The 23,755-nt window shown below is 41.1% G+C and overlaps 2 protein-coding genes across 2 annotated transcripts in view; one reads left to right on the top strand and one right to left on the bottom strand.

Annotated features, from left to right (window-relative positions):
* The window catches only part of LOC132705725 (N-alpha-acetyltransferase 15, NatA auxiliary subunit), a 28,252-nt gene extending 4,500 nt beyond the window's left edge, over positions 1-23,752 (top strand). Inside the window, exons 7-10 of the mRNA XM_060676534.1 lie at positions 20,993-21,186; positions 21,273-21,381; positions 21,578-21,924; positions 22,574-23,752. Of these exons, the coding sequence (XP_060532517.1) occupies positions 20,993-21,186; positions 21,273-21,381; positions 21,578-21,924; positions 22,574-22,774 (851 nt within the window). The 3' untranslated portion in view covers positions 22,775-23,752. The remainder of the gene's footprint in view (positions 1-20,992; positions 21,187-21,272; positions 21,382-21,577; positions 21,925-22,573) is intronic.
* Positions 951-13,412, bottom strand: LOC132704902 (uncharacterized). Its single transcript, XM_060675217.1, has 7 exons — positions 13,114-13,412; positions 6,928-7,265; positions 6,676-6,855; positions 5,914-6,112; positions 5,589-5,851; positions 4,567-5,017; positions 951-2,609 (listed from the first exon to the last, which is right to left on the bottom strand). Exons 2-7 carry the CDS (start codon positions 7,261-7,263, stop codon positions 1,729-1,731), a joined length of 2,310 nt encoding a protein of 769 aa, XP_060531200.1. The 5' UTR covers positions 7,264-7,265; positions 13,114-13,412; the 3' UTR covers positions 951-1,728.
* Positions 23,753-23,755: the final 3 nt, after the last annotated feature.

Here is a 23,755-nt window from a genome sequence, read left to right as displayed (position 1 = left end):
CGTGCGCGAGATTTAAAATTTCGTTTTTTACCAATGGCAGCTCTAATGATAAATTTTGACGTTGGGCGTCAATGTTTGGATGCGGTTTTTTTTTAGTGTTTTATCAAAATATGTCGAAATCCTATTAAATTTGCAGGAAAAAAAAAAGATCAGGTATGGAAAACCAGTGCAGAATTGGAGCACTCACGTCGGCATCACAATTCTGTAATTAATTTGGGGTTTTTGTTTTTTAAGCCCTGTAGATACTACGCAATTTCTACATGTATTTTTCGTGTAAGCTATTTTTCCGATTTTTTTTTTGCTTGTAAATCGACGTAAAAAGTTAGTTTTCATAAACTTATAGGTTTCACCTCTATTGAAAACGTAAACAAAGTCGAAATCAGGAAAGATGTCTGTTAAAAATGCAAATATTACTTTGGGGTGCTAGATATCCCATAAGAAACTTTAAAGATAAAGTAAAGATATAATTATGAAAAGTGCCAATGGACAATGTGTTTAAAAAATTGTAAGTATTGGAAAACATAACCAATAAAATTAAAGACTATTATAAAAACAAGTCAGTTTTGGAGAATTAATAAATTAATGTAATTAGAATATTTTATTTATCACTTCAAAGAAGCATTCTCGCTTTTTACAAAACTTCTGGATTCCTCCTGCGTCGGTCTTTGCTTAGACGAAATTGCAAAAGCAAAAAGCAAAAACCGAGGCGGGAGGAATCCAGAAGTTTTGTAAAAAGCATTACAGTAGCCTGTGGAATTTTCTTTGAAAAATTAAGAAGCATTCTCATTTCTCTTGTTTCTAGTATTGGGATTATGGATATTTCTTATACACCCACAAAACATATGCATAGTAAAAACATTTATGCTGAACGTTTTGCTATCTTGTTTATTGTATCACAATTTAAAAAACGAAATTCTATCGAAGTAAGCAAGTGTATTTTGCTCGAAAAAATTGCATCGTGTCCGCCATCAAAAAATTGTTATCTGCTAAAAATACATGTAGAAATTTATTTATACGTTGGCACAGGGCACAGACTGTTCTGTAACAATAGTAATTACTTAGTTCTTATATTAATCAATTTTCGTTAAAATGACGCATGTGCAAAAGATCCATACCTTTTCTTCGAAAATATCATTATATTGTCTTATATATATTTTATATATGGTCGTGAGTCTTTGAAATTTTGATCTTCGTCTGAATCCGCTTCTTGACAAAGCTAACGTTGAAAGAAAATAACTAAACCGTAATCTAATTGCGTTGGAAATTCGCGAAAGGGTTATTGAAATTTTACAAATTAACATTTAATATATACATCTAATCACTAAAAAAAAGATATACTTATGGGCGGCACTTATAAAAATTCGCAACTCGCCGCGTATTTTTACTTTGCTTTCACGTAATCCAGGTTACGTTTACTGCACATCGCTGGTATAAACACTCCTCCGAACTAAAATGGCCGCTGTTTTTCATAGTAGTAATATATATTATAAATAAGTATTCGTTTTCTCACAAAATAAATTACTTAATTATTTCTTATATACACATTACACGCACTTAATTAACACGTAATTATAATACGCGGAACAAGGCTTACGTAATAAGCAACAAGGGCGATTAAAAACGCTAGCGTTTCTGCGACGCGCTCGCGCGTCTCGACGATCACAGACCAAATAAACGACAACCGTTTAAAATATATCGCACCGAGATACGTCACGCGCGCGCCACCGTTCAGTCCGGTTTCCTCCGGGACCCCTGCTTGAAGTAGTACCCGGGACGTTGATCGCGTTCCCGCGCCAATTGGGGCGTCAAAAAATAGAAATGGGCGCCGTCATCGCCCGGCAACTGATACGATACGTACGCCGCCGCCCCCGGGGGGTTTATTTCGATGGCTTTCACCACTTCCGCGGCGTTTTCATTGAACTGCGTCTCGCGATTCGGCATCGGGGTCGTGTCGATCGGCAATTTCCGTCCGAACACCGTGAACGAGTGCTTGGTGTTTTCGTCGAAGAAGCCCTCGTCCGGTTTGGTGTAGTAGCCCTGGTGCACGGGATTGGGCGTCGTCACGGCGCGGTACGAAAACTCCGCGATCGTCTTCGACGGCGTGACGTAATAATCGGGAGGCGGATGCGTTGCAGGCGGCACCACCTCCACGGCCTGTTGTATCTGCACGCTGTACTTGGGCAACGGCATGAAGTGGTTGTCTTGCGAAGTTAACGGCGGCGAAGGTTTGAACGGGTGGTGGTGGTGGTGTTCGTTCGGTCGACGGTAATTGTTCGCCTGGAAACTAAATTGGTACACGGGCTTCGGCGACGGTTTTATCCGCGGTCTCTGCTGTTGCTGTTCCGCTACGTGGTATTGGTGGATTTGTTGCTGCAATTTCGCCACGTGTATGCTGAACGAGTCGGTCCGTTGCGGCACGAGTCGGTACCGCGGTCTCGCGGTGCTGTACGGTTTCGTCGCGTAGAGGATTTGCGACGGCGGTTTCGTCGTCGTAGCCGGGAGGTAGTAATTTTTCGGGCCGTCGTAGATTTTCGCGGGCCGCCGTTCGGGCTCCTCGTAGAAGTAATACTGGGCCGCCGGTTTCCTCGTCGTTTGCGGCCGATATTGGTCTGTAACAGTACAAACATCATAAACCTTTAATTGCCCGCTTGAAGTCTACCTGATAATTACTTTTCTTGGAAAGCGTTTGAACCTCGTTCGAATGGGTGTACAATCGTTCTGTATTTCAAAAATATTTGGCAGGTGTGTTCTAAACTTAGTAATAATGATTTGTAGCAAAAATAAAAAATGGGTGAAAGTAGCCCATTTTAAAATCGTAACCGGAACAGACGAGCGCGTCAGTAATAAATTAATGTAATTAGAATATTTTATTTATCACATATGCGACTGTCAATCCGAATTGACTTTCTATGTAATATATGATTTAAGCCTTAAACCAGATTGGGTGCTCTGGCATTAAGGTCGCCAGAAAGGCATTCTATTTCGAGGCAAATCTGTGAATCTATGAGCTTTAGTTTTCCGGTAGATAGGCTGCTAGTCCCTTCCACCAACCCTCCTCCTTTTTCCGGGTTTGGCACTGGCAACATGACCGCTAAAGTTCACTCAGCAGTCATGCAGTCGAATTAACTCAACAAATATCTGCAAGTAATGGCATTCGGCAAGGAGACTGTTTAAGTCCGCTTCTTTTTAACATCGTAGTGAATAAAATAATAAAACAAGTTCGAAAACTAAGAGGATACAAAATGGGAAATAGGGAAGTGAAAATTCTGTACTGTGCAGATGACACGCCTTTTGTGGCGGAGAACGAAGACGATCTTCAAAAACTTCTGTACCAGTTCAATAAGACAAGATGACAAAATTATACATCAGGAAATGAAATTCAAATATTTACGAATTGAAATGTCTGGATACGGAGAGGTTGAGACAGAAGTGAGCGACCAAGCTCCAAGAGCGTCTAGGGCAGCACTATACTTGAACGATACCATCTGTTGAAATAAAGACATCCTAACTGAAGCAAAAACCCCCCCTAAGACCTTGAAAACAAAAAGAATATTAGAGACCAACAGAAATGAAAATAGTTCGAAGAATTGCGGGAAAAACACTTATGGATGGGGAAAAAAGTGAATATTTTATTCGAGGGTGCGGGGTAGATAACATCAATGACTAAGTGTTGGATCGAAAGAACAAATGGAATAAACACATTGATTGCGGACGAACAAATAGTGAAAATTTCGAGGGACAAATCACTAGCAGGACGAAGGAGTCTTGGACCACTAGCGAAAAGGTGGAGCGACATCCTCTCAATTGACTGAATGATGGCAAATATGTAAAGCAAAACAGGCAGTCAGGCTTATATGCAGTAGGAAAAGATGATTTAATTTAAAATTAAGAAACGCCTGTACTGGATAATTAAATGCATTTTTAATGCTATCAAAAAAATGTTCTATCATGAAAATGTAACTAAACATAAAGAAAAATTTTAAGTCAATTTGATCAATGATTTCACGGTTAAGACCTCGTATGGCCGCAAAACTTGAAAAGTGTTTAATTAGTTTGAGTTTTAAGAAGCTCTTCACCACTTGCAATTTGGACGTTGGCATATAAATACTTTTTTTCTATTCTATTAATCAATTTTCTTATGTGTGAAGTTAGCAACTAGTTAGACGTCTGCGCAGGCTTAAAGTTCAATCAAATCTAATCTAAACGCCATATACACCGTCGTGATTTATTCTAGGTTAGGCTTTAAGTCTGATGTAATTGTAAATTTCCAGTGCTTATATCCAATTTTAACCTAAAAGACCAAAACAAAATGTAAACTGTGATCGCTTTCAATTTAAAGACCTTGCAAGCAAAAATTCACACAAAGTTAGTAAAAATATTCTTATTTCTCAATTCTTTTTCAACATTGCTATGAGTTTATGCATCAGGTAAGTCTTTTAAACCCCCATTTAAATCTAATCTCGATAAAATGTGGAAATAGCTCTATATACATGGTAAATTCGAGACGATCGTTGGTTTTGTGGTCTGTGGTGCCGCTAAAAGTGCACCGCTTTTGAATCAACTTACCAAACGATAACCTTTGCGGGATCGTGTTGGACTCTATCGAATTTGACGTCGTGTAATATTTAAGTGGAACTTGCGTGGTGGTGGTGGTGCCGGCGACCGATTTCCACGCCGGAAGCGGCTCGTACGGCCGGAACGGCTTCCCGCCGCCTGCAATTTCATGCACTTTCGGCGTCGAGACGCCGCCTTCTGGTTTCACGGGCCTCAGAATTGTTACCGTCGGTTTCTTTTTGATCGGTTTAAAAGTGCCGCGACTTTTTTCGGTGGTGGTCGCGAGGGTTGATTTTTTAGGTTTTGGGGGGCGATGGTGTTTGGTCGGTTTGCGTGGCGCGGGCGGTGGCCGGTGTGTGGTCGTGGTGGTGGTGACGTCGGCCGAAGTTTCCTCCTCGAGTGGGGCGAAAAAGTTCGGCGGGGGCGGCAAGATTATGCCGGGCACCAGCGGCCCCGGTGGGACCTATAATCAACAGTCGGCTGAACGTATTTAGTTGGTTGTTTTCGTTCGCGATTTCGAATTCATCGCGACCGGTTTTTGGTGGCCGACACGCACGATTTCGTGATCCGAACCCACTAATCATGAACATTTGAAAATGTGTTTAGAATCCAACCCGAAAGGAGACATAACCGGGAAGGTAGATAAAACAAAAAGGGTCAGTGGCCAACGTAAATATATCGCGTCGGCCATGGAGGAGTCGAATAACTTTGCCACGGATAGTAGAATTTGGTTAGTGCATTTACGGCATTGATTCACTAAAAAATGCCCTAGTTTCGCTTTAATATTACGGGAGTTGGGTTAAAACGACTTAATTGACGACTTATTTTGTTGAATAGCGCGGAATCCGTCATCGTTCGGTGCGTTTTCATGCGGATACGCGGGCGCAGAAGACTGATTAGTGTATAGAAAGTTTGTTAACATAGGGTATTGCTATGAAGAGAGTGGTTAGGTGAGAAAAGAAAAAATGCCGGAGGGTTGTGCCCAGTTGGTTTTATTTACAAAGCGAAGTCGGTAGGGCGGCCCGCGTACATACCGCCGTCGCGTTGTCCTCTTTAGGGTAGTAGAAACTGTATGGCGGCGGATAATAGATCGACGGGTCGTCCTCGTCGGGAGGCGGCGGCGCCTCCACCACGACCGTGCCCGGGGGCAAAGAGTCGAAAGACGGCGGCCAGGTACCGTTCAATGGGTTGGAGGGGGGGAACGGCAGCCCCCCGTCGCGTTCCCCCGGACCTTGTCCAGGTACTCGCACCGGAGTTTTCCGGGTAACAGGGTCGGTCTGATCGCTATTTGCGGCGCCTGGAAAAAACAAAAAGAAATTTCCGAATTTTTGTCACGCCAGTTCTTCGCTCTCGTCGTACCTGCGGGCGGTTGCGCCTCGCCGAACCCGCCGCCCCCGTTTTGCTCCCAATCGAACGGGGGCGGTAGGGCGTAGGCCGTTGCAGCCTCCGTGCCATTAAGCGTTCGCGTAAAATTTGTGCCGACGATTTGGAGCGGTCCGTCTTCGGTGAGCTGGACGGGAAATGGCGGCGGCACTTTGGGGTGCTTCGGTATCTTTACCTGGAAGGGGGAAAAGTTTTGAAGGTAACGACGCCCTATCGATGCTTCAAAAAATTATTAAAATTAAAGTATCAAATTTAACAGCGGAAAATAGAGTTAAGGCAATGGTTTCCAACCTGTGGGGATGCGAGACTGTTGCAAGAGGGACATGCAGCTGTTTCGAAAATGTTATTTGGTTTTTGTATTTTTGTAAGATTTGTTTTTATTACATTTAAAATTATTTAAAAATATAATAATAAATAATTATTTTGTTTATGTTAATTTTTTACATAATATTGTGGATTGTTTTGTAGCCCATTAAATAAATTATAATGTCATTTCAGTATTTATGAAATCAGATTGTTAGAAAAATTAAGACGACGCAACAATTTTTTCCTAAAGATGCGCATTTTGAAAAAGGTTGGAAACCACTAAATTACCGAATACCTTAATAAAATTTTGGAAATTTTCCTCTATGGGCTTTCCAAACATGTGAGTAGCGACACGCTTTTTCGATAAATATCGATACGGGTCGATAATCGGCCATATCGATACTTTTTTGTTAGGGAGGAAAGCGTGATTACCTGATGTAGAGGCGCGTTATAATCGTCGATCGGCTGCCACACGGGCTCGTGGTGGTGGTAGTCTTTTCGGTCATCGTGGGGCGGGTACGCGCCGCCTCTGATGACGAGCAGATGGTTTTCCGCCAGCCAAATTTCGTTTTTGCTCAGTCCGCCGTACGTTTTGACGTTGTCCTTTGGTACCTATCGTAAAAACAAAAACGAGAGAGAGGTCAAAATGGCGCCGACTCGCGATTTAGTTTTTCGAGGTAGTACTTCGGGGTTCGGGTCGTAGCTCAGTACGCCCGGGCGCCGGGGCGGTTCCGCGAACAGCTCCTTCTGGATGAGGCCGTACTTGCCGTCGGCGACCTGCTGCGATAGCGTCTTGCGTTCCTCGTCGTGGTTGCCGCCCGTTTTTTTGTCTTTGCCGGCACCAGCGCTGGCCGCCTCCAGTGGTTCGGCGTCGTCGTTGGCGGCGGAGTCGAGCCGCAGGTGACCGCCGACCAAACGCTGCAGCTCGCGATGCCGCTGGCGCTGTTCGGAAGACGTCGTCATCGCGCACGCGAGGAAAACCAACGCGGTGGTAATCGGCCATCGGCGTCGGCGCGGCATATCTACGGCGAAAAATTTACAATTTTAGGTAGAATGCCGAAAAAGTGGTGAAAAGTCGCGAACGTTCAAAGTAATGGTAGAAAGTTTAGCTTTTGCGAGACCTTAAAACAATTTGAAACGATCGTTTTTTGTGACAAATATTTTATTTCGTTATGTGTTACGGGAACGTCGGAAAAGCGGTGGAAAAGTCGAAAAATTAATTAACCTAAACGATCACTTTTTATTAAATGAACTAAATATATACGTGGAAAAGATAAAAAAATAATAGGAGTGATACAGCGGTTTGGAGTTTGTCGAGGATTTTTTGTTAAATAAAATCGTTGCTATCTGTAAGCGAAAGCATGCTGGCGGAACATCGCGAAAATCGGAACCAATGACGTCAACTCGTTTTTGGGCGCCTCCTGTTACTTTCATTCTAATAGTCGCGTATTTGATAATAACGTTCCGTGCTGAATACGGCATATTCGTAAATATTATTTTATTAAAATGTTATTCAACGCGCGGCGCCCCGTCTAATATGAAATCGCGGGCGCGCGGCTGACGAAACGTTGCGCGCTCTACTAACCCCGCGCCTCAAACTCGGAAACGGCCTCTTATATAACCGAATACGATTTTTACCCTAAATCCGAAACGGAAAAGGCACTTTCCCGAGTCGAGGTATTCGTAATTTGCGCGCCGCCGTGGCACTGTGGGCAATTCGTTCAAATTAGCATCCAACACGTTATAAAACCCAAATGATCAAAATTCATGAAATTTGTATTGCCAATCAGTCCCTAATAATTTGAGCACAAAATTTGCTAATAAATAAGCACTATATCGTTAAATTTTCGTATTCCAATGAGGTCAGCCATGTATTATCAGGTAAATAAACTGTCATAATTTTTTGAACTTTTCTGTGGCATATTTTTTAATCTCCAGATGTTGTGCTTTTTTGAAAATGTCTTTACCTGTTTTGTGACCATTATTTATTCTGAAAAGTAATATTTTTATATGTAACCCAATATTTCACAAAATAATTTTCAATAATTTATTATTTCATTTTTTTTCTAATTTGTAAGGCCCTGATTTTGACATTCATATACAGGATGGTTCGAAAAAGGCAATCCTAGATTAAACTAGTGAAATTAAGGATATTGAACCAAATATGCCTAAGTGTCGCTCATTAGGGTGTTAAATTTTTGTTCTTGAACTTGTTATTTCTTTATAGCTCAAGCTGTTTTTGAGAAATCGACATGAAAAGTAGGATTGGAAGTTTGAGCTGTTGGAATATTGGGTGCTAAATTAAGTGATTTACCCACAATGTTGTCGCAGGCTGTTCGAAAAGAAAAAAAAAACACCACCGGTCCCGAAGATTCCGTTGAAATGTCGTCGACCGTACCCCGCCGCCATCTGTATAGCAGGAAAGTTGAAGGACCGTCGGACCTTTCACGCCAATGCGGCGATCCTTCAACTATTTATTATTACAAAACGCCGGTGCCTTCCTACCTATCCCACACCTACGCCTACTGCCGCGGATCCCCGCAACGTCGAATATGTGACATTAAGCAAATCGGCCAGGTAAATTTTGCTGAAAAACTAAAGCGACGTTACGAACATAGTCGTAACGATATTATTCAGCATTATGGGCGAGTCAGGGTCGCGATATTTTTGTCGAGGCGATAATTAAATCGGCAACAGCCGCCTTGCTAATTTTCTCCCTTGAAACGATGGAATTTGTGTTACAACTTTGTCGGCGAACGAAAACGCGACGGGAACGTCGCGCGGCCGCTGCGCATGCGGGTCATACGTTTCCGACAACCTAACTTAACCTATAAAACTGCAATTTTTTAATACTTGAAGTTCAAACTCAAAATGGATTTTATTATTAAGATATTTTAGAGGAGTCCTAAATCCCGTGAAAATGCAACAACAGATACATTTGTCAGCTTTAAAACTCAAAGATTTTTGCTAAAAATTTCAGGGAACTTGCTTTCACCTTATGTGTATGTTAAGCCCTTTCAGCACCCTTGCCCAGATTCTCCTCAGAGTATTTTGTATATTCGTTTGTTTGAGGAACTTTAAAGTTTTTCGATGGACATGTATTGAGACATTCTGGAAATAAAACCAACTCACGTAAATTAAATATTCTGATATATTTATAGTGTTTAGTAATAAACATCAGCCTTATTGCTTGTTGTACGTAATTTACTTAAAATTGCTGTTTTCAAAAATTAACCAAAAAAAATGACGCGGTTTCGTCACATTTGGGTTTAATTCGTATAACCTTACTGGCTTTGGTTAGCATGGGCATTTGTGGTTGTCACGTGATCAAGGGTGAAAACCGCATATGGTCTTCGCTGACATGAAGAGGCTCCTAGTCATTGCACTTTGGCCGGAGACGGACGCAATTTTTGCCGCCGCATCTTCTAAAGTTTCTCCGTAAAATTTCCACGATATTCGAAAATTTTATGGTGAATGATTTGACGTTGTTATTTTTTTTTTTTTTTCACAAAAGGTGCGGTCTTGCAGAAAAACGAACCTACGTAAGGTTTTGCCGATTTGATTTTTTCATTGCAACGATTTCAAGGTCGGTGCAGTGCGTTTTGCATAAATTAGCAAACGGGTAATGATATTAACGACTGAACCAATAAAACTTAAATCGTATCGAGGTTTAATTTTAATGATAAAAGTGCGGTTTTTATCCGCGGCAACATGTGCGTTAACTTGTAGAATTACTGGGTTTATTACGCGGAAATATGTCGGGGAAAATCAGGTTTCAGTGTCGCGATTCTAGATTATAATGTTCGGACGAAGACACATCTTTCTCTCCGCATATTAAAAAAAATTAATCGATTACGATCATATAAAGTTGTTATTATTGTTTCGAGACGAATTCGGGACGACCTCGGTTGCACGCGGGACAACAATGCCGACAAAAAAAGGTTGAATTAGACGGGACAATACCGAAAGCAGCGCACTCTGGTTGAACTAGAAACGCGCTAAACGCGTAAATAAATATTATTGCGACAGCAGGTTGCGGATACGACTAAGAAAACGAGCAGTTTTATTGTTAACACTAAATAAATGTGGCGTAGGGGGCGTTTCCGCCGGCCGCGATTTTTTTTCTTGCTCGATTAATAAATTTGGCTGAATTAATTAATTATGATTTAATTAGACAGTGAATAATTAATATTTCAATGTTTCAATGAGCAATGGCAATGGAACAATAATGTCACTAATTTTCTTATGAGAAATAATATTTCTACATTTATATGACCGTGAATAACGATATTTTTTAAATCTTAAACGACCTTAATATGGATATACAAATTCATATTACCAATAAGGGTTATGAAATAAGACTTAACCAATGATTGGCGATGCTAATTGCATGTTGGGCGTACGGCGATTTCGATTGGAATAGACGAGGATTTTTTTGCTTTTATATTCCTAACCTTATTGTTGGATTCTGTCGTGTCCCCAAAAAACTTGAAATCGGTTTAGTGAATGTTTTTTGCTATCGGTCAAAGTACCTTTTTTTTTAGAACCTTTTAAGTATATGTTAACAAACCTGGAGTATGATGGAATGGTCCAGACCCTTCTCTTGGGAAGGCATCCTTTAGGATTTTTGAATTATGTTCAAAATTGTTGTAAACTGGCCGAATGACCTTATGTAGTCTTGGTCCTACAACTAGACCAAATAGAGTGTTCACTTGCCGTAATCTAGTACCCACCAAGATAATAAAGATTGAAACTACATTGTTCAACATACCCGATTTTTCCTGACTAACCTATAAACAAAGACAAAGTTTGTGTCTTCGTCGTGGAGCCTCATTAAATGGCTCTATTTCGCCATTGAAATGTCGGCTGGTATCTTTGTTTAAGTCGAAACAAACTTTTCATTGGGTATTTTAACAGGATTACTGCGATCCCTTACGTATCGGAACGGACGGAACTATCAATGTTTGCTGGTCAGCAAACATGTTATATATGTAGTTGCTGGGTTAACAATTAGATTAGAAATGCCTTGTTAACAATTCATGTGGTTAAAAATGGATATTTAATCCAAAATAGTTGAATTAGCCATTAACCATGGTAAACACAATTGTTATGATTAAACGAAAAAAAAAAAGAAACATTTATTTCTTATGTAGTTGCGAATACTCATTTTTGTTTTTTTTTTGTGTTTTATACTTTTTTTTTCGATTTTTCATTAAAAAGATTAATGCGAGAAAAAAAATAGCTGTGTGAGATGCCGAGCGAAAGTGAAATAAGCCGCGAAAAATGAACGGTCGCGGTTGACGCTGAATATCGGTGAAAACAAGAAGAGCAAAAACGCGCGCCGGCCGATCCGTTACGATGGCGGAACGAGGTGATTTTGTCTTTTATACGACGAAAGTCGGTTAAATTTCCGCGCGCGAAGGTCGCGAGCCTTTTTTTTTTTAAATAAATAAAGCAAATATGAGCTATTAACACTCATTGCCGTGCGATTTGTTATTCTGCCGTTTCAAGTCGCGGCCATTGTGCTTGACAAAAGGAAAAATTCTTAATTACGCGGGCCGGAACCTTGAGAAGCGAAAATAAACGTAGTGCGACGCCGACCACAATGGGACAGTTTTCCCATGATGGGTGCGGATCTCGCGGTTTTTGCGCCATTCGCCCCCCTACGGGTCCGCCGCACACAGGGTGTTGTTTTTATACGTGGTGATTTTAATACGAAAAGTGTATATAAAACGTATTCGACAAAAAAAAAACGCGCTGCACTGATTTTTTTTGGATTAGTCAAATAAGAATACAATTGCAAAATATTTGTCAATGGACGCCACTGGCCTTAACAATTTCAATGCAATTGCAACGAAATTAGCTCCTAAATCCCGCAACCACTTCTGTCAAATTTCATCAACTAGATTATTTAGGCACCAACGAGTGTTTATTAAACAAGTGACTAAAGAAGTTTATCTTAACGTGGTTTGAAAAACATCACGAATACATTCACCGAGTGCCGTGCAATATGACCGTCAGAACTGACAAACGTCAAAATACCACGACTATAGTCTTAGTGGCTCGCGACAGTGTTTAGTAATGCAGTGACACTTTGCCTGATCATTGCATTAGTAGAAAAAAATATATTTGTTGCAAAAGTTAAGTTTGACTTATTGTACCTCGTAATAACGACACTTCCGTACCCACGTCGCGCTTCAAAAAACACCCTGTATAGTCGGACTAGCATCACAGAAATGAAATATCTTTGCATACGGATGCGACGCGAGGCTCGCCCAAAGTTTTAAGATATGGATTATGGACAGCAGCATTGAAGCAATATATATTCCACATCAGTAGAGCGTGGAATTTCTTTTAAAATGCGGGGTTGCCGTATCGGGTAATTAATAGGCTACAAGAAATGTGTTGAAGTTAATTACTGCGATAACGTTAACTGGGATTAACGGGTACGATCTCCCAAATCTTCCTTTTGTCGTCCAATGTTGCCGTCAATTTGATTTTAAATTCTTGTGTGAAGAATCTTGTCTGCCTTTCCAAATCCTTTGCTTCTTAGCATATGCTACATAACGACGAAGCTTTAAACTGCATTACGTCAATACAACATTTCATTGGTGTCCGATTATATCGGTTCGGGGCGATATTGGGAAAACAAACGATAGAAACAAATATTTCTTTCTACCGTCACTGAAAAGCGATACTTATTGCTCTGTATCAGCGAGGTTGCCTTACGCAAGAGAGAGCGCGCGACATTTGAAGAAATTTTAAATTTTGCCGCGCGTAAAGCAATCGGCGAAAAAATTTTACGTCCTAAAAGTAAACAATACCAGATCGAGTACGTGGAATTCGTAAACGAAAATATACAAATCTTACTGTCGTTTTGGCGTGTTGTCGTTTTGGACCGCGGGAGATGGAGAGAAAGAGAGAGAAAGGCGGATGGCCGTTTTTTTTTCGGTCGGGAGCCCCCCCAGAAGGGCGGAGATTTATCCGGCACTGCCCTCGACTCGGTCACATCTGATCACGTGCACGTCACCACCGCTCGGTATTGAATAAACTAATGGGTCGAAGGCGCTCCTCTGTCATTGGCAGTTCACGAGTCGCGATTGACTAAAATGGCGGCAGACGCGGTACGACTCTTGCTCGCGCCGGCGGTTTCACGACTGGCGGTTCGGCGCCAGTGGCGAGCCGTACCCGCAGTCGCGGCGGCGGCGTTGCCGGATCGTCGCAGTTTTCCCAGGTTTTATATACCTAATATAAATTCCTCCTGAGGTTTTGAGCAGATTTCTGTTTTACCTTGTACTTAGACATTTGTTATTCAGCCTGCTTTTTTAGCCTCAGATCTTTTTCTTGGCGTCACTACATTTAAGATTCGGCTTTTTAAAACTAATTGCCGAAAAGATTCTCTTTTTGCTCGGATTCAAATTGCAGAAAAGGGCATTTTAAATTCGGAGATATATATTAATATGAAGTCATCGGGAGAAAATTTTTCAAAAGGATGATTAAAAGGAGCCATTTTGAAATATTGTGTCAATATTTGCATCACTTTTGATTTAGTTAAATTTAGTTATAAATATATCCTAAAAAACATGCACAGATTCAGTTATGTAGATTAGATATACGACTTTGGATGTCAGAATATTTGTTTCTTTCATACCTAATATATTAGAGCTACTAAAGTTAATGAGTTGAATTGTTGATCACCCAAACTTTTTTTAAAAATTATGTTTATTCAAAAACATTATATTACTTTTACTTTGTCTTCCTTTGACTGAATGACTGAAAGGTAAAACATCACGAGATTTTAAAATAAAGAAGATACATAATAGTATATTATGCTACAAGTGCGGTAAACGCCATTTAACTCACGAGTGACTTGAAAAGTTTACCGAACGTGTTGCATACTATACTTTTTCTACGACCGTTAGTTTTTGAGTACATTTTCGCAAAACAACACGAATACATTCACTGACATGGCTATCAGAATTGACAAACGTCAAAATTCAAGGCGTGGAAAATATTTCCGAAAACATCCGAAGTGGCTCGGTTCCGTGGGAAACGAAACTAACGTGGTAAAGTGTCGCTCCCCGCACATTGGATCGATGTGTATTTAGGTATTTTTTCTACTGCCGTCTGTAAAATACCTAATTACTCACCGATCTAGCGTGCGAGAAGCGTCACTTTAGCACGTCAGTTTCGTTTCCTATGAATGCAAGCCACTTCGGACATTTCCGGGATTTTACCGCACGGATTTGGGAGCAATCGGATATTTTCGGAGATATTTCCCACGCTTTTTCAATTCCGACAGTCATGTCAGTGAATGTATTCGTGTTGTTTTGCGAAAATGTACCCAAAAACTAGTCGTAGTCGTAGAAAAAGTATAGTATGCAACACGTTCGGTAAACTTTTTAACTCACTCGTTTATTAAAAACTCGTGAGTCAAATGCCGTTTACCGCACTTGTTGCACAATATACTATTACAGATGCGAGTAGAAAAACTGAGAGTTTAATATAAAAAAAAAACAAAGAAATGGGATGAAAGAAACAGTTCGATCGGACCGAGCAGATGCGGCAACGCCGCGGGCGAAAATCGGTACCGCTGGCGCGCGGTAAACGGAGCAGGTGGGGAAATCCCGTGGCCTCTCGCCCTCGGGGGGACGCCGGCACTGTGTCAAACATTGACGTTTGATTGATGGCGTGCGTCGCTCTGCCGGTCGACTTTTGATTGCCGAACAATGACTCTTAATTATTTCCCGGTTCTCTATCCCGCGGAATTTTCGACAGTACGGGTCAGGGCCGTCGTGGTGGAAGAAGGGGAGTTCGTTATTTTTCCTCCAAACAATGCACATTTGGTTTCCGTTTTTTTCGCAAACTTTCCCGGGTTTTCATTTTTAATTGTTAATTAAATAAATGAGGACGCCGAGTAAGAAGAAAATACATTATTTAATGTAAATAAATATTTTATTAATATGTTCGGAAGGATATTGAATAAATAGCAATCGATTAAGTTTCTAGCATTTTTTTTTTTTTAAAGAAAATGGTAAAAATTCAATAGTCAGTTGCGCAGTGAGTTTCGGCATTCTCTAACTGTGCGGCACGCCGAGAACCAGATAATGGATATCTATCTGGTGTGCTTGCAGGCTACGGAATCTCTAGTAACTACAGCGGTATGTGGTCTAGTGGAGCAACGCGCTAGATTGTAACACGTTGTTAAGCTAGCGTTGAGCGTTCGTGTCCTTGTCCATAACGCCCCTAGTAGGCGCCTTTTTGTCCACCCTGTTACCCTCCATTCATATCCCATAGTGTCCCATAGTGCTGAAACGGTCTATAAAGGCACTAACTCTTACGAGCCGTTCTTAAAGCCCCAGTGCCTATGACGACGAATGTGCAGGTCAGTCAGTCCTGTTAATTGACACGTCTTCTTAGAGGATGCCCCAGAAGCAATAAAATTAATCAAATTCGTGAAAAAAACTGTTTGTTACTAAATTAAAGCAAAGTCTAATTATTTGTATACAGACTGGGTCAAAAGTCATTCATCAATCATCCGAAGCGACCTTATAGAATAGAATGAAGTAGTTTTTTTTTTATAGTGTTGATTTCAAAAGTGCGAATTTTGCAATTTCTTCGATCGTTTTCATCAGTTGTTATTGCAATATTGCAAGTTTTTACTTTTCTAATAATTAATTCTTCGCTTTGATTGCATTCTTGTTATAAATCAAATCCAGATCGAGTGTGTTTTCTTGATCGTTACACAATCGTTTCCTCTTCTTCGACACACTCTCATCGAGTTCATTCAGTCCTCCGTATGAAGTCTTTTATCTTGTGTGTGCTCCTATCGATCGTTCTGCGCCAGCAGGTTTGCTTTCTTTCTGGGGACTCTTAACTCGATTTCTTTTAGGTAAACGGGCTCGACCCTTCTTGATGTCTGTTGACTTTTGCTTATTTTTGTCTTCTTGCTCGTGCGCTAATTCGAAACGACTTGGCTTACCTCTTCTCGGTATCAATCATGGTGCGCGCCTAGATCGATTGTGGGAGAGTCGGCTACAGCCGCGCACAGCCATTATCCTTTTGTTGAAAATGTATAATGCTTCGCGTTATTTCGCATATAATTATCGAAACAAGGTCGGCCCCGGCGGAGAAAATGTATCGCGAAAAGAATAACGCTCTTAATTGGTGTAGGTTCGTTTTATTGCTATTAACGCAACGTGTACGTTTTTCGTTAATTAGCCGAGTGCTGAAGCTTGGTTTTGTTTCCGTATCGACTCTCTCAATAGCGGCCATTTGTCTGGCTCGTAATGTAGAAACACCGCCGATAAAACAGGCAAACACGAATACAATGCGGAAGTTTTACGATATATTTACATAAATGTGAGCAAAAATTGGTGTCTTATAATAGGTTTTTGCAAATTTAGCGCCCAGAGAGAATTCCATGATACGTTTTTATAATTTGAGCGTTCAAATATATAAACGGCATCTTGTGATATGTATTTTTAAATTGTTTTGAATTTATTTTTTTAAATTTGATATCTGATGATATATATGTCGGAAGTAAAATAATAAAATAGAAATAGAAAACCGGAGTGGCGGGTTCTCATGGCCAGCGAGGCGAAATAGGGTTAGACTTCTCGGACATGTTAAAAGATTGCACAGGACCAAGTGCTTAAAACAAACGAATAATCTAATCACTTGATTGATTGATTATTAAAGGGAATCCAACGATCCGCGGCCCGCTAGGGACACTAGGGAAAATCGTCAACCGCTCATCGGCTATCGGGGCTACACTCGATTCGACTTATCCCAGGTTTCGATAATTCAAGACTGTCTTCCCCCGGGTCGCGTTAGGTCCACCTCGGAAAAATACCTAAACCTAAGTGCTGCTTAGTCTAGATCGATAAATAATACGAATCAAAAACAAACAATCTAAACACCCAAAACGAAATATGGGAAAATATCGACCACTTAAAGCTAAGGGCGCCGACATACGTTTTTATAATTTTTTAATCGACATTGCAACAAGTGTGTCAATTTGGTGCTTATCCTGGTAGGGATTGTATGTGTTTCATAAATTTGGTGGCCAACTTGATATCTTATAATTGTTTTTATAAATTTGACGCCCAGTCTTCTGAATATTTTAATAAATTGGGCTTGCAATTTTGTATTTGATGTAAACTTTAGATTTTATAGTGTGTCCAATGGTATCTAATGATATATTTTTTTATGAATTTCTATGATATAGTTTTATAAATTTGTAGGAAAACTTGGTACCTTATGACACGTTGTTATGAATATGACTCCCAGTTTATTATTGTGCGATAAATTTTTCTAATTCGACATCGGACTTGTTATTTTGTGATACATTTTCAAAAATGGTTATTAAACTTTCTATTTTACGCCATGTTATGTAAACTTAGCTCAACGTAGCATAATAAATACACCAAAATCGTACGCGAGCCGCCGAAATGCAACGGAACATAATAATAACCGTCGTTCGTGTGTTTTTTTTTCTTTCGCGGCGTACCACGACCTCTTGACACACAAGAACCATTCTCCGAGTCTGCAACGCCGCAACAAAGAATTCTGCGAGCGTGATCTGAACAAGGTCGACATTTCTCTCTTTTACACCGGGACACCAAAAACTCTCGTGTTCAGTTTTTAATCAATATCTAATTCGAAACTTTGGCGCCCAACCCTTCCATTTGTTGCTATAAAGATGGCGCCCAACTTTTGTGTATATGTGAATATTTTGTAAATTAAAAAAAAATTTAATTGTGGGCTCGAATGTCGTGAGTGTGATCTTCCGAAATCAATAAAGAGAATTTGGATTTTCGTTTGGGGGGCCACACAGCGTCGCAGACGCGCTAGTACCAACGGGTTAACAGTAATATGATGCGGAAAGCGCACGGGGCTGTCGCAACCATTGGGCGGTGACTCTTTTTAAATTACCGTCCGGTATATATACGTGCGCGCCCAATAGAAAGGTCATTTTCGTAGGTGCACGAGATAATTGCAGCGGAAAGGGGAGAGGGTCGCGCGGGGCCTTTGTTTTTACGACGGTTCTGGGAATTTTCTTTAAATTTCAAAATTGAAAAAGTATTTTTTACGCAGGTATTTTCATTGTATTTTTTACGATTTATTAGAAAAAATTTCGTCTGAAGTGCCAGGCACTCGTAAAAGCCGAATCGCGCGAGATCTTAATTGGTTCCGCACGCGACAGCGGTGTGACCCAAGGCGCTCGTGCCCATCGAAACCATAGGAAAGGAAGAAGCGCTCAAAGAGAATGGCGAAGACGACCTCAGAGGTTGCGCGTCCGACCTTTACCGTACCGATCTTCAAGTTCGTCGCCGGCGTAGATGGAATTCCGCCCGTGATGGCTCGCGGCGGCAGAAGATTCAACATTGCGTGCGAGAGGAACTCTGATCGCGATTTCGCTACCTTGGTTTTGTGAATAATTTTCAAAATTTTTACCGATTAATTTTCTGGTTCCTACATTTGACGTTTTATATTTACTGTCTTCTGACGTCACCAAAAAAATAAATAAATTACTTTTATGTATCGTATGGTCGAGCGACGTCTCTAAACCATAGAAGGATTTTCCAGTGAACACGACCTAAACTGGAACGGCATCGGCCTGATGGAAAAGTGGTGAAAACTTTACAATAGAAATGACGGCTAGGAATAGGTATTCTTTTGTCTTGTCTGTGTGTTACCGTTGTTTAGTGGCAGTATGCACTGTTTGGCGCTAATTAATAAAACTAATTAACAATATTGAATATTTAACGAACTGCAATTGCAATCATGCCGAAGTCAATTTTGGCCCAGTTTTAACTTTTTGTCAAATTATCAGATCAGATATCAAATAATTAAACTCTGAATCCAACCGATTCCAAACAGTTACCTTCCTCTTGGACCATCCGGGCTCGTCCGGCCTATAACTGGCATCACATCGCGAAATCTGACCAATCAAATTCGATGTTCTGTTTTCAGGATCATATTATTATTGTGCGTGCGTTCGAGAGCCAGATTACCTCTTCACTTAAACCATATAGCTATTATATGATATAGTGGCCCTACCACTGTTACGCACAGGCGGCATTGGTATTGTCGTAAAGAAGCTAATGATTACATTCCACACACTTCAGTTTTTATCCCATGATATTTAACGAAATCAAGGCATATTTAGAGAAAATACTGTCGTAAAAATGCCGCATCAAAAGTTATTGGCTTTTGAATGCCACAAGCTTATTGGTTAAAAACTTGATTCTTAATCTCGCGCGTGCACATGTCCAATGGACCTTCTCGAAATTTCCTATATTATTGACATAGGCGGGGGCTCTATATCTCTAGTAGCTATATTACTTAAATAACCAAAACAAAACGTATTTGAATGGTTAGTTTTCGCGCGGCTCGGAACCGTACGATTTAAATTCACTCAAACAAGCACTAGGCTAAGCAGATCGATAGCAAGACTACTGACTACAGCGAATTCTGTACAGGGAGGTGACTAGGTGACATAGAAAATTCTGGGATTGATTGAGTTTAGCCCTAGAATAGAAGTGAAAATTCAACGGTGCATAACCAAAAAGCATTACATTAAATCACGAGGTTGCAGATGGCCCTAATTGCTATATATTTACTGAAACAATTCTTACCGAAATCATTTTCATATTATGATTTTATGATTAAACAATTTTTTATTTAGATATTTGTAAAAAATAAAATTTATAATGACCTAGCTTGTTATTCGAAATAATTAAGTCTTTTCTAACGTTTAAAAAATATCCCGCAGTATTCCAAATAATTTACCTAAAAAGGGAATTATTTAATTTTTTTGTGAAAACTAAATGAATAGATAAAAATGCAGAAAAAATGATTTATTTGTTTTATTTGTACTCCCAAAAAAAATATATTTTTCCAGATATACATACATTATTGCACCATAAGACTGTAGATAGCATTTTAAAAAAGTTTTATTAATCAACACGAGTTTGGAATTGAAAAATTGAGATATTATTATCCGACTCATTCCAACTAAAATTTGCTTCAAATAAACGATATTTGTCACATAACTGGAACCATTCCAGTTTAGATCGAATTCACTGGGTACTACTTAAGCCTGTCAAATTACGCCCCTTTTGTTTTCTCAAAGTCGCGCTCGTATTGGTTTTGAAATAATTATCTTTCGAATGTAATGTCAACCGTTCACGTGGGAAAACTATGATCTTTATGCGGCGTGTTATGCGGAATTTACATCTTCGTGAGATATACCGAACTCAACTTTACACTAATAATTTCGCTGATCCTCCATTCTATTAAGTTTAAAATTTAGTTTGTATTGGTTAGTTATTTTTATTTACATTTCGCGCCTTTTTTCCTTGAAACCCTGCTAGTTATATTTTACATCGGGGAAAGACTACGCTTTAGGCGGTTCTTTGAGATCCTCACGACTATTTTGGAGACATCTAATATTTTTATGTGTTCTTTGAGAATTTTTTTTTAGTATGCTTACCTTATGTATGTGTGACACTTAAAAATCGCTTCTTGTAACGAAATTTAGTTATTATGGTAAAGTTGGGTTATGTTGCGTAGTCGACCAGCTATGCGGTGATTTGAAACGATTTAGACGCGCAATGGTCGTTATATTCAGGTTTATTGTAACTAATTCGTGATGTGAGTACTTAATGAAACACGACAAACGTCTTTGTTGCGTTGAAGTCGTTCAAACCTTTTACGTTTGTTTCCTCTTTCCCGGTTCAAGACGACCTGGCGCCGTCCGAACTGAAAAAGCTGCGGAACAAGCAGCGCAAGGCGAGACGGAAAGCGGAGCAGGAGAGCGCGCAGGCGCGCGAGGCTCAAGTGAAACGCGACCAGCACCACAAGTCGAGGCAACAGGGCGACGTCGAGGCGGACGCGCCGCAGCTCGACGAACTCGTCCCCGACAAACTCGCCAGGGTAACTTAAACGTCGACAAATGTCGCTTCTGGTTTCCATCCCATTCCGCTTGTCTTTGCTAACTCATCGCTTTCCCCCTCCTGTAGGTCGACGACCCGTTGGAGCAGGCGATCAGGTTCCTGCAGCCTCTCCAGACCTTGGCTCAGGACCGGATAGAGACGCACCTGATGGCGTTCGAGGTGTATTATAGAAAAAGTAAGGATCGTGGGGCGCGCGCGCGCGAAAAAGACTTAAGATGTGGGAGCAATTAATTTTTTACAGGGTATTGTGTCATGGTAAAATTAATAAAAAAGCGATTTTGCAAGTTTTTAACATTTAAATGCGGGTTTACGTCTTTGGCACGTTTGTCTGCACTTTCTCCAATCTCGGATCTCTAACGGTCTGCTCGCAGGAAAAGTGCTGCTGATGCTACAATCGATAAAGAGGGCGCACCGCGTCGATGCCGCCAATGCGAAGCTGCACGGTTGCCTAGCTCGCTTCCTGCGGGTCATCGACGATCAAAAGGAGTGGGACCCGGCCGTAGTCGAGGTCGTTGCTAGTGAGACGAAGGCGTTCCTTGACGCACGCGATGTCGCGCGACTGAATGAACGTTTCCTCTCGCGCAACGCGGACAGCTTGGCGGCGGCCCACGAGGCCGCGAAGGTGCTCTACCACTTAGACCCAGCCAATCAGAAGCGGGCACTGGATTTGGTTCTTACCAACGTAGACAATAACAAATGCGCGGACGCTAGCGTTGAGGTGAGTGTTCTTTTTTACTTAGCATTGCGGCCTTAAATCCATTCGGGCGATTTGCTTGGCTTTAATCTGAGGCGCTTTAAGATGACTCACCGACCCACAACGTACAAGATGGTATAATCATCCTCGTCGCACACACTTTCTATAGCTCCTTGTCTCCGTGTGTGTTCTTGTTTCTCTTTACTCAAATGCTTTCAGTAACTTGAAATGTTGCGTTTATATTAGTCTGCGCTAATAGGAATTTTCTAAAAGTTACATTATGGTAACGTGGGGCTGGAACTAGGATGGTTCAGTACTCTTTTGACCATGCGCTAGACCCGAGTTTCGACTACGCTCTGTTATTACCATCGCTGCTTCGACCATGTTCTGTTATGCCCTTCGCTGCGTTGCTTCAGTCACTCAATTTAGTAACCTGAACAACTATGACTTGCACTCTTCAGTCACAGACTAATTTAGTCATGTGCTATTATGACCTGCACTGTTTTGGCTGCGTGTTGCTACGACCTACGTTGTTTTTGTCGTGTATTCTTATGGTACACGGGATTTTGTTCCAAACTAGTCGTACGTAACTATCTTTTTCAAATTATTACTCTCAACTCTACGGTCCGATGGATCATACGACCGATCCATAGTTTTCTTTCCTTTACCGCAGGTGTGCGCGGACATTTTGAGGTCTCTGGAGGCGGGCGAGTTGGGCGCGTGCGACGCCCTCGCGGAAGACTTTAGGCGGCGGTGCGCGGTCCGCTTCCCGTACGCCGCCGCGTTCCGGCTAGATAACGGAGACACGAGCGGCTGCAACCACCACGCGGAGACAACGCGGGACAGCCCCGAAGACGACCCGTCCGGCAACTGATGTCTCCTGCTGGTGCGGATCGGCTAGGGAAACGGCAGGGCGCAGCGCCGCGCCCCCCCAACGTTGTCGCGCGTACTCCCGCGCGGTACCGGCAAGATTTCAAATTTTCGTTAAATATTTTTTCGGGTGCTTCCGGCGGAAACGGAGCGCCTTCTTCCCCTGCAAGCGCGGGGGAAGAGGGAAGATTTGCGCGTGCGGAACTGCGTTTTTACAGACCCTAAACAAATTAAGAGTAGTGGTATATAACATTTATACCGGGTGTTAAAGTATGTGTGTGGCATAACTTTGAGGAGCGATTCCTGGGGTTAATTTTAAGACCTTCGTTTTTTTTCTATATTATATATTTTTTTCCTAGTCATTGGCGTCTTAAAATAGGAGGAAAAATTTACACATTGATGTTCACATTTCGCACTGACTAAACACTCATCCACAGAATAGAAACACTTAAGTAATTACGAAACAGTTAAAATTCTTGACTTGAAATTCTCTACACGAGTAGTAGTAACAATTTCGCAATCATATAAAATTGGAACTTTAATTTAGAATTTTAGAAAGAAAAAAAAACTAATCCCTATCTTGATAAACGCGGAACCGCGTTGATAAATCTACTTAAAAATTAACGCCCAGGTAGTCGTTGCTTACATGTGCCATGTGCTCGGCCAACGCTCCGTATTGCGTACCTCGAGACTTTTAAAAAAAATAAATTATATGACGACACCGCGTATAATTTTGCTTTTTTTTATTGTATAAAGTGCGTAGTGTAATTTGTGAACGGCGCGGAGTGGGGAAAACGGACTTGGCGCGCGTGCGCGTCTGTAAATTTTGTGGCGAAATTTGGTTTGTAATATATTCCGTTTGATATGCATGTGGCCTGTGTGTCTCTGCTTGATTTTGTCTCCGCCACCCTCTCCGGCGGTGGGCTCTTCAACATCCAGATTTTTAATTAACGACAAGGTGAAACAAATAATAAAAAAAATACGT

The sequence above is a fragment of the Cylas formicarius genome, unplaced genomic scaffold (genome assembly GCF_029955315.1).
Source record: "Cylas formicarius isolate icCylForm1 unplaced genomic scaffold, icCylForm1.1 PGA_scaffold_7__23_contigs__length_41026272, whole genome shotgun sequence".
NCBI classification, from domain to species: Eukaryota; Metazoa; Arthropoda; class Insecta; order Coleoptera; family Brentidae; genus Cylas; species Cylas formicarius.
The sequence above is the reverse complement of the archived record's forward strand: the minus strand, read 5'-3'. Positions and strand labels throughout refer to the sequence as shown.

Coding starts and splice junctions, on each gene's coding strand:
- LOC132704902 (XM_060675217.1), bottom strand. CDS start 7,263: ATGCCGCGCCGACGCCGATGGCCGATTACCACCGCGTTGGTTTTCCTC. Junction 5,852..5,913: donor CGAGGCGCAACCGCCCGCAG/GTACGACGAGAG, acceptor TGTTTTTTCCAG/GCGCCGCAAATAGCGATCAG. Junction 5,018..5,588: donor AAGAGGACAACGCGACGGCG/GTATGTACGCGG, acceptor TGTTGATTATAG/GTCCCACCGGGGCCGCTGGT.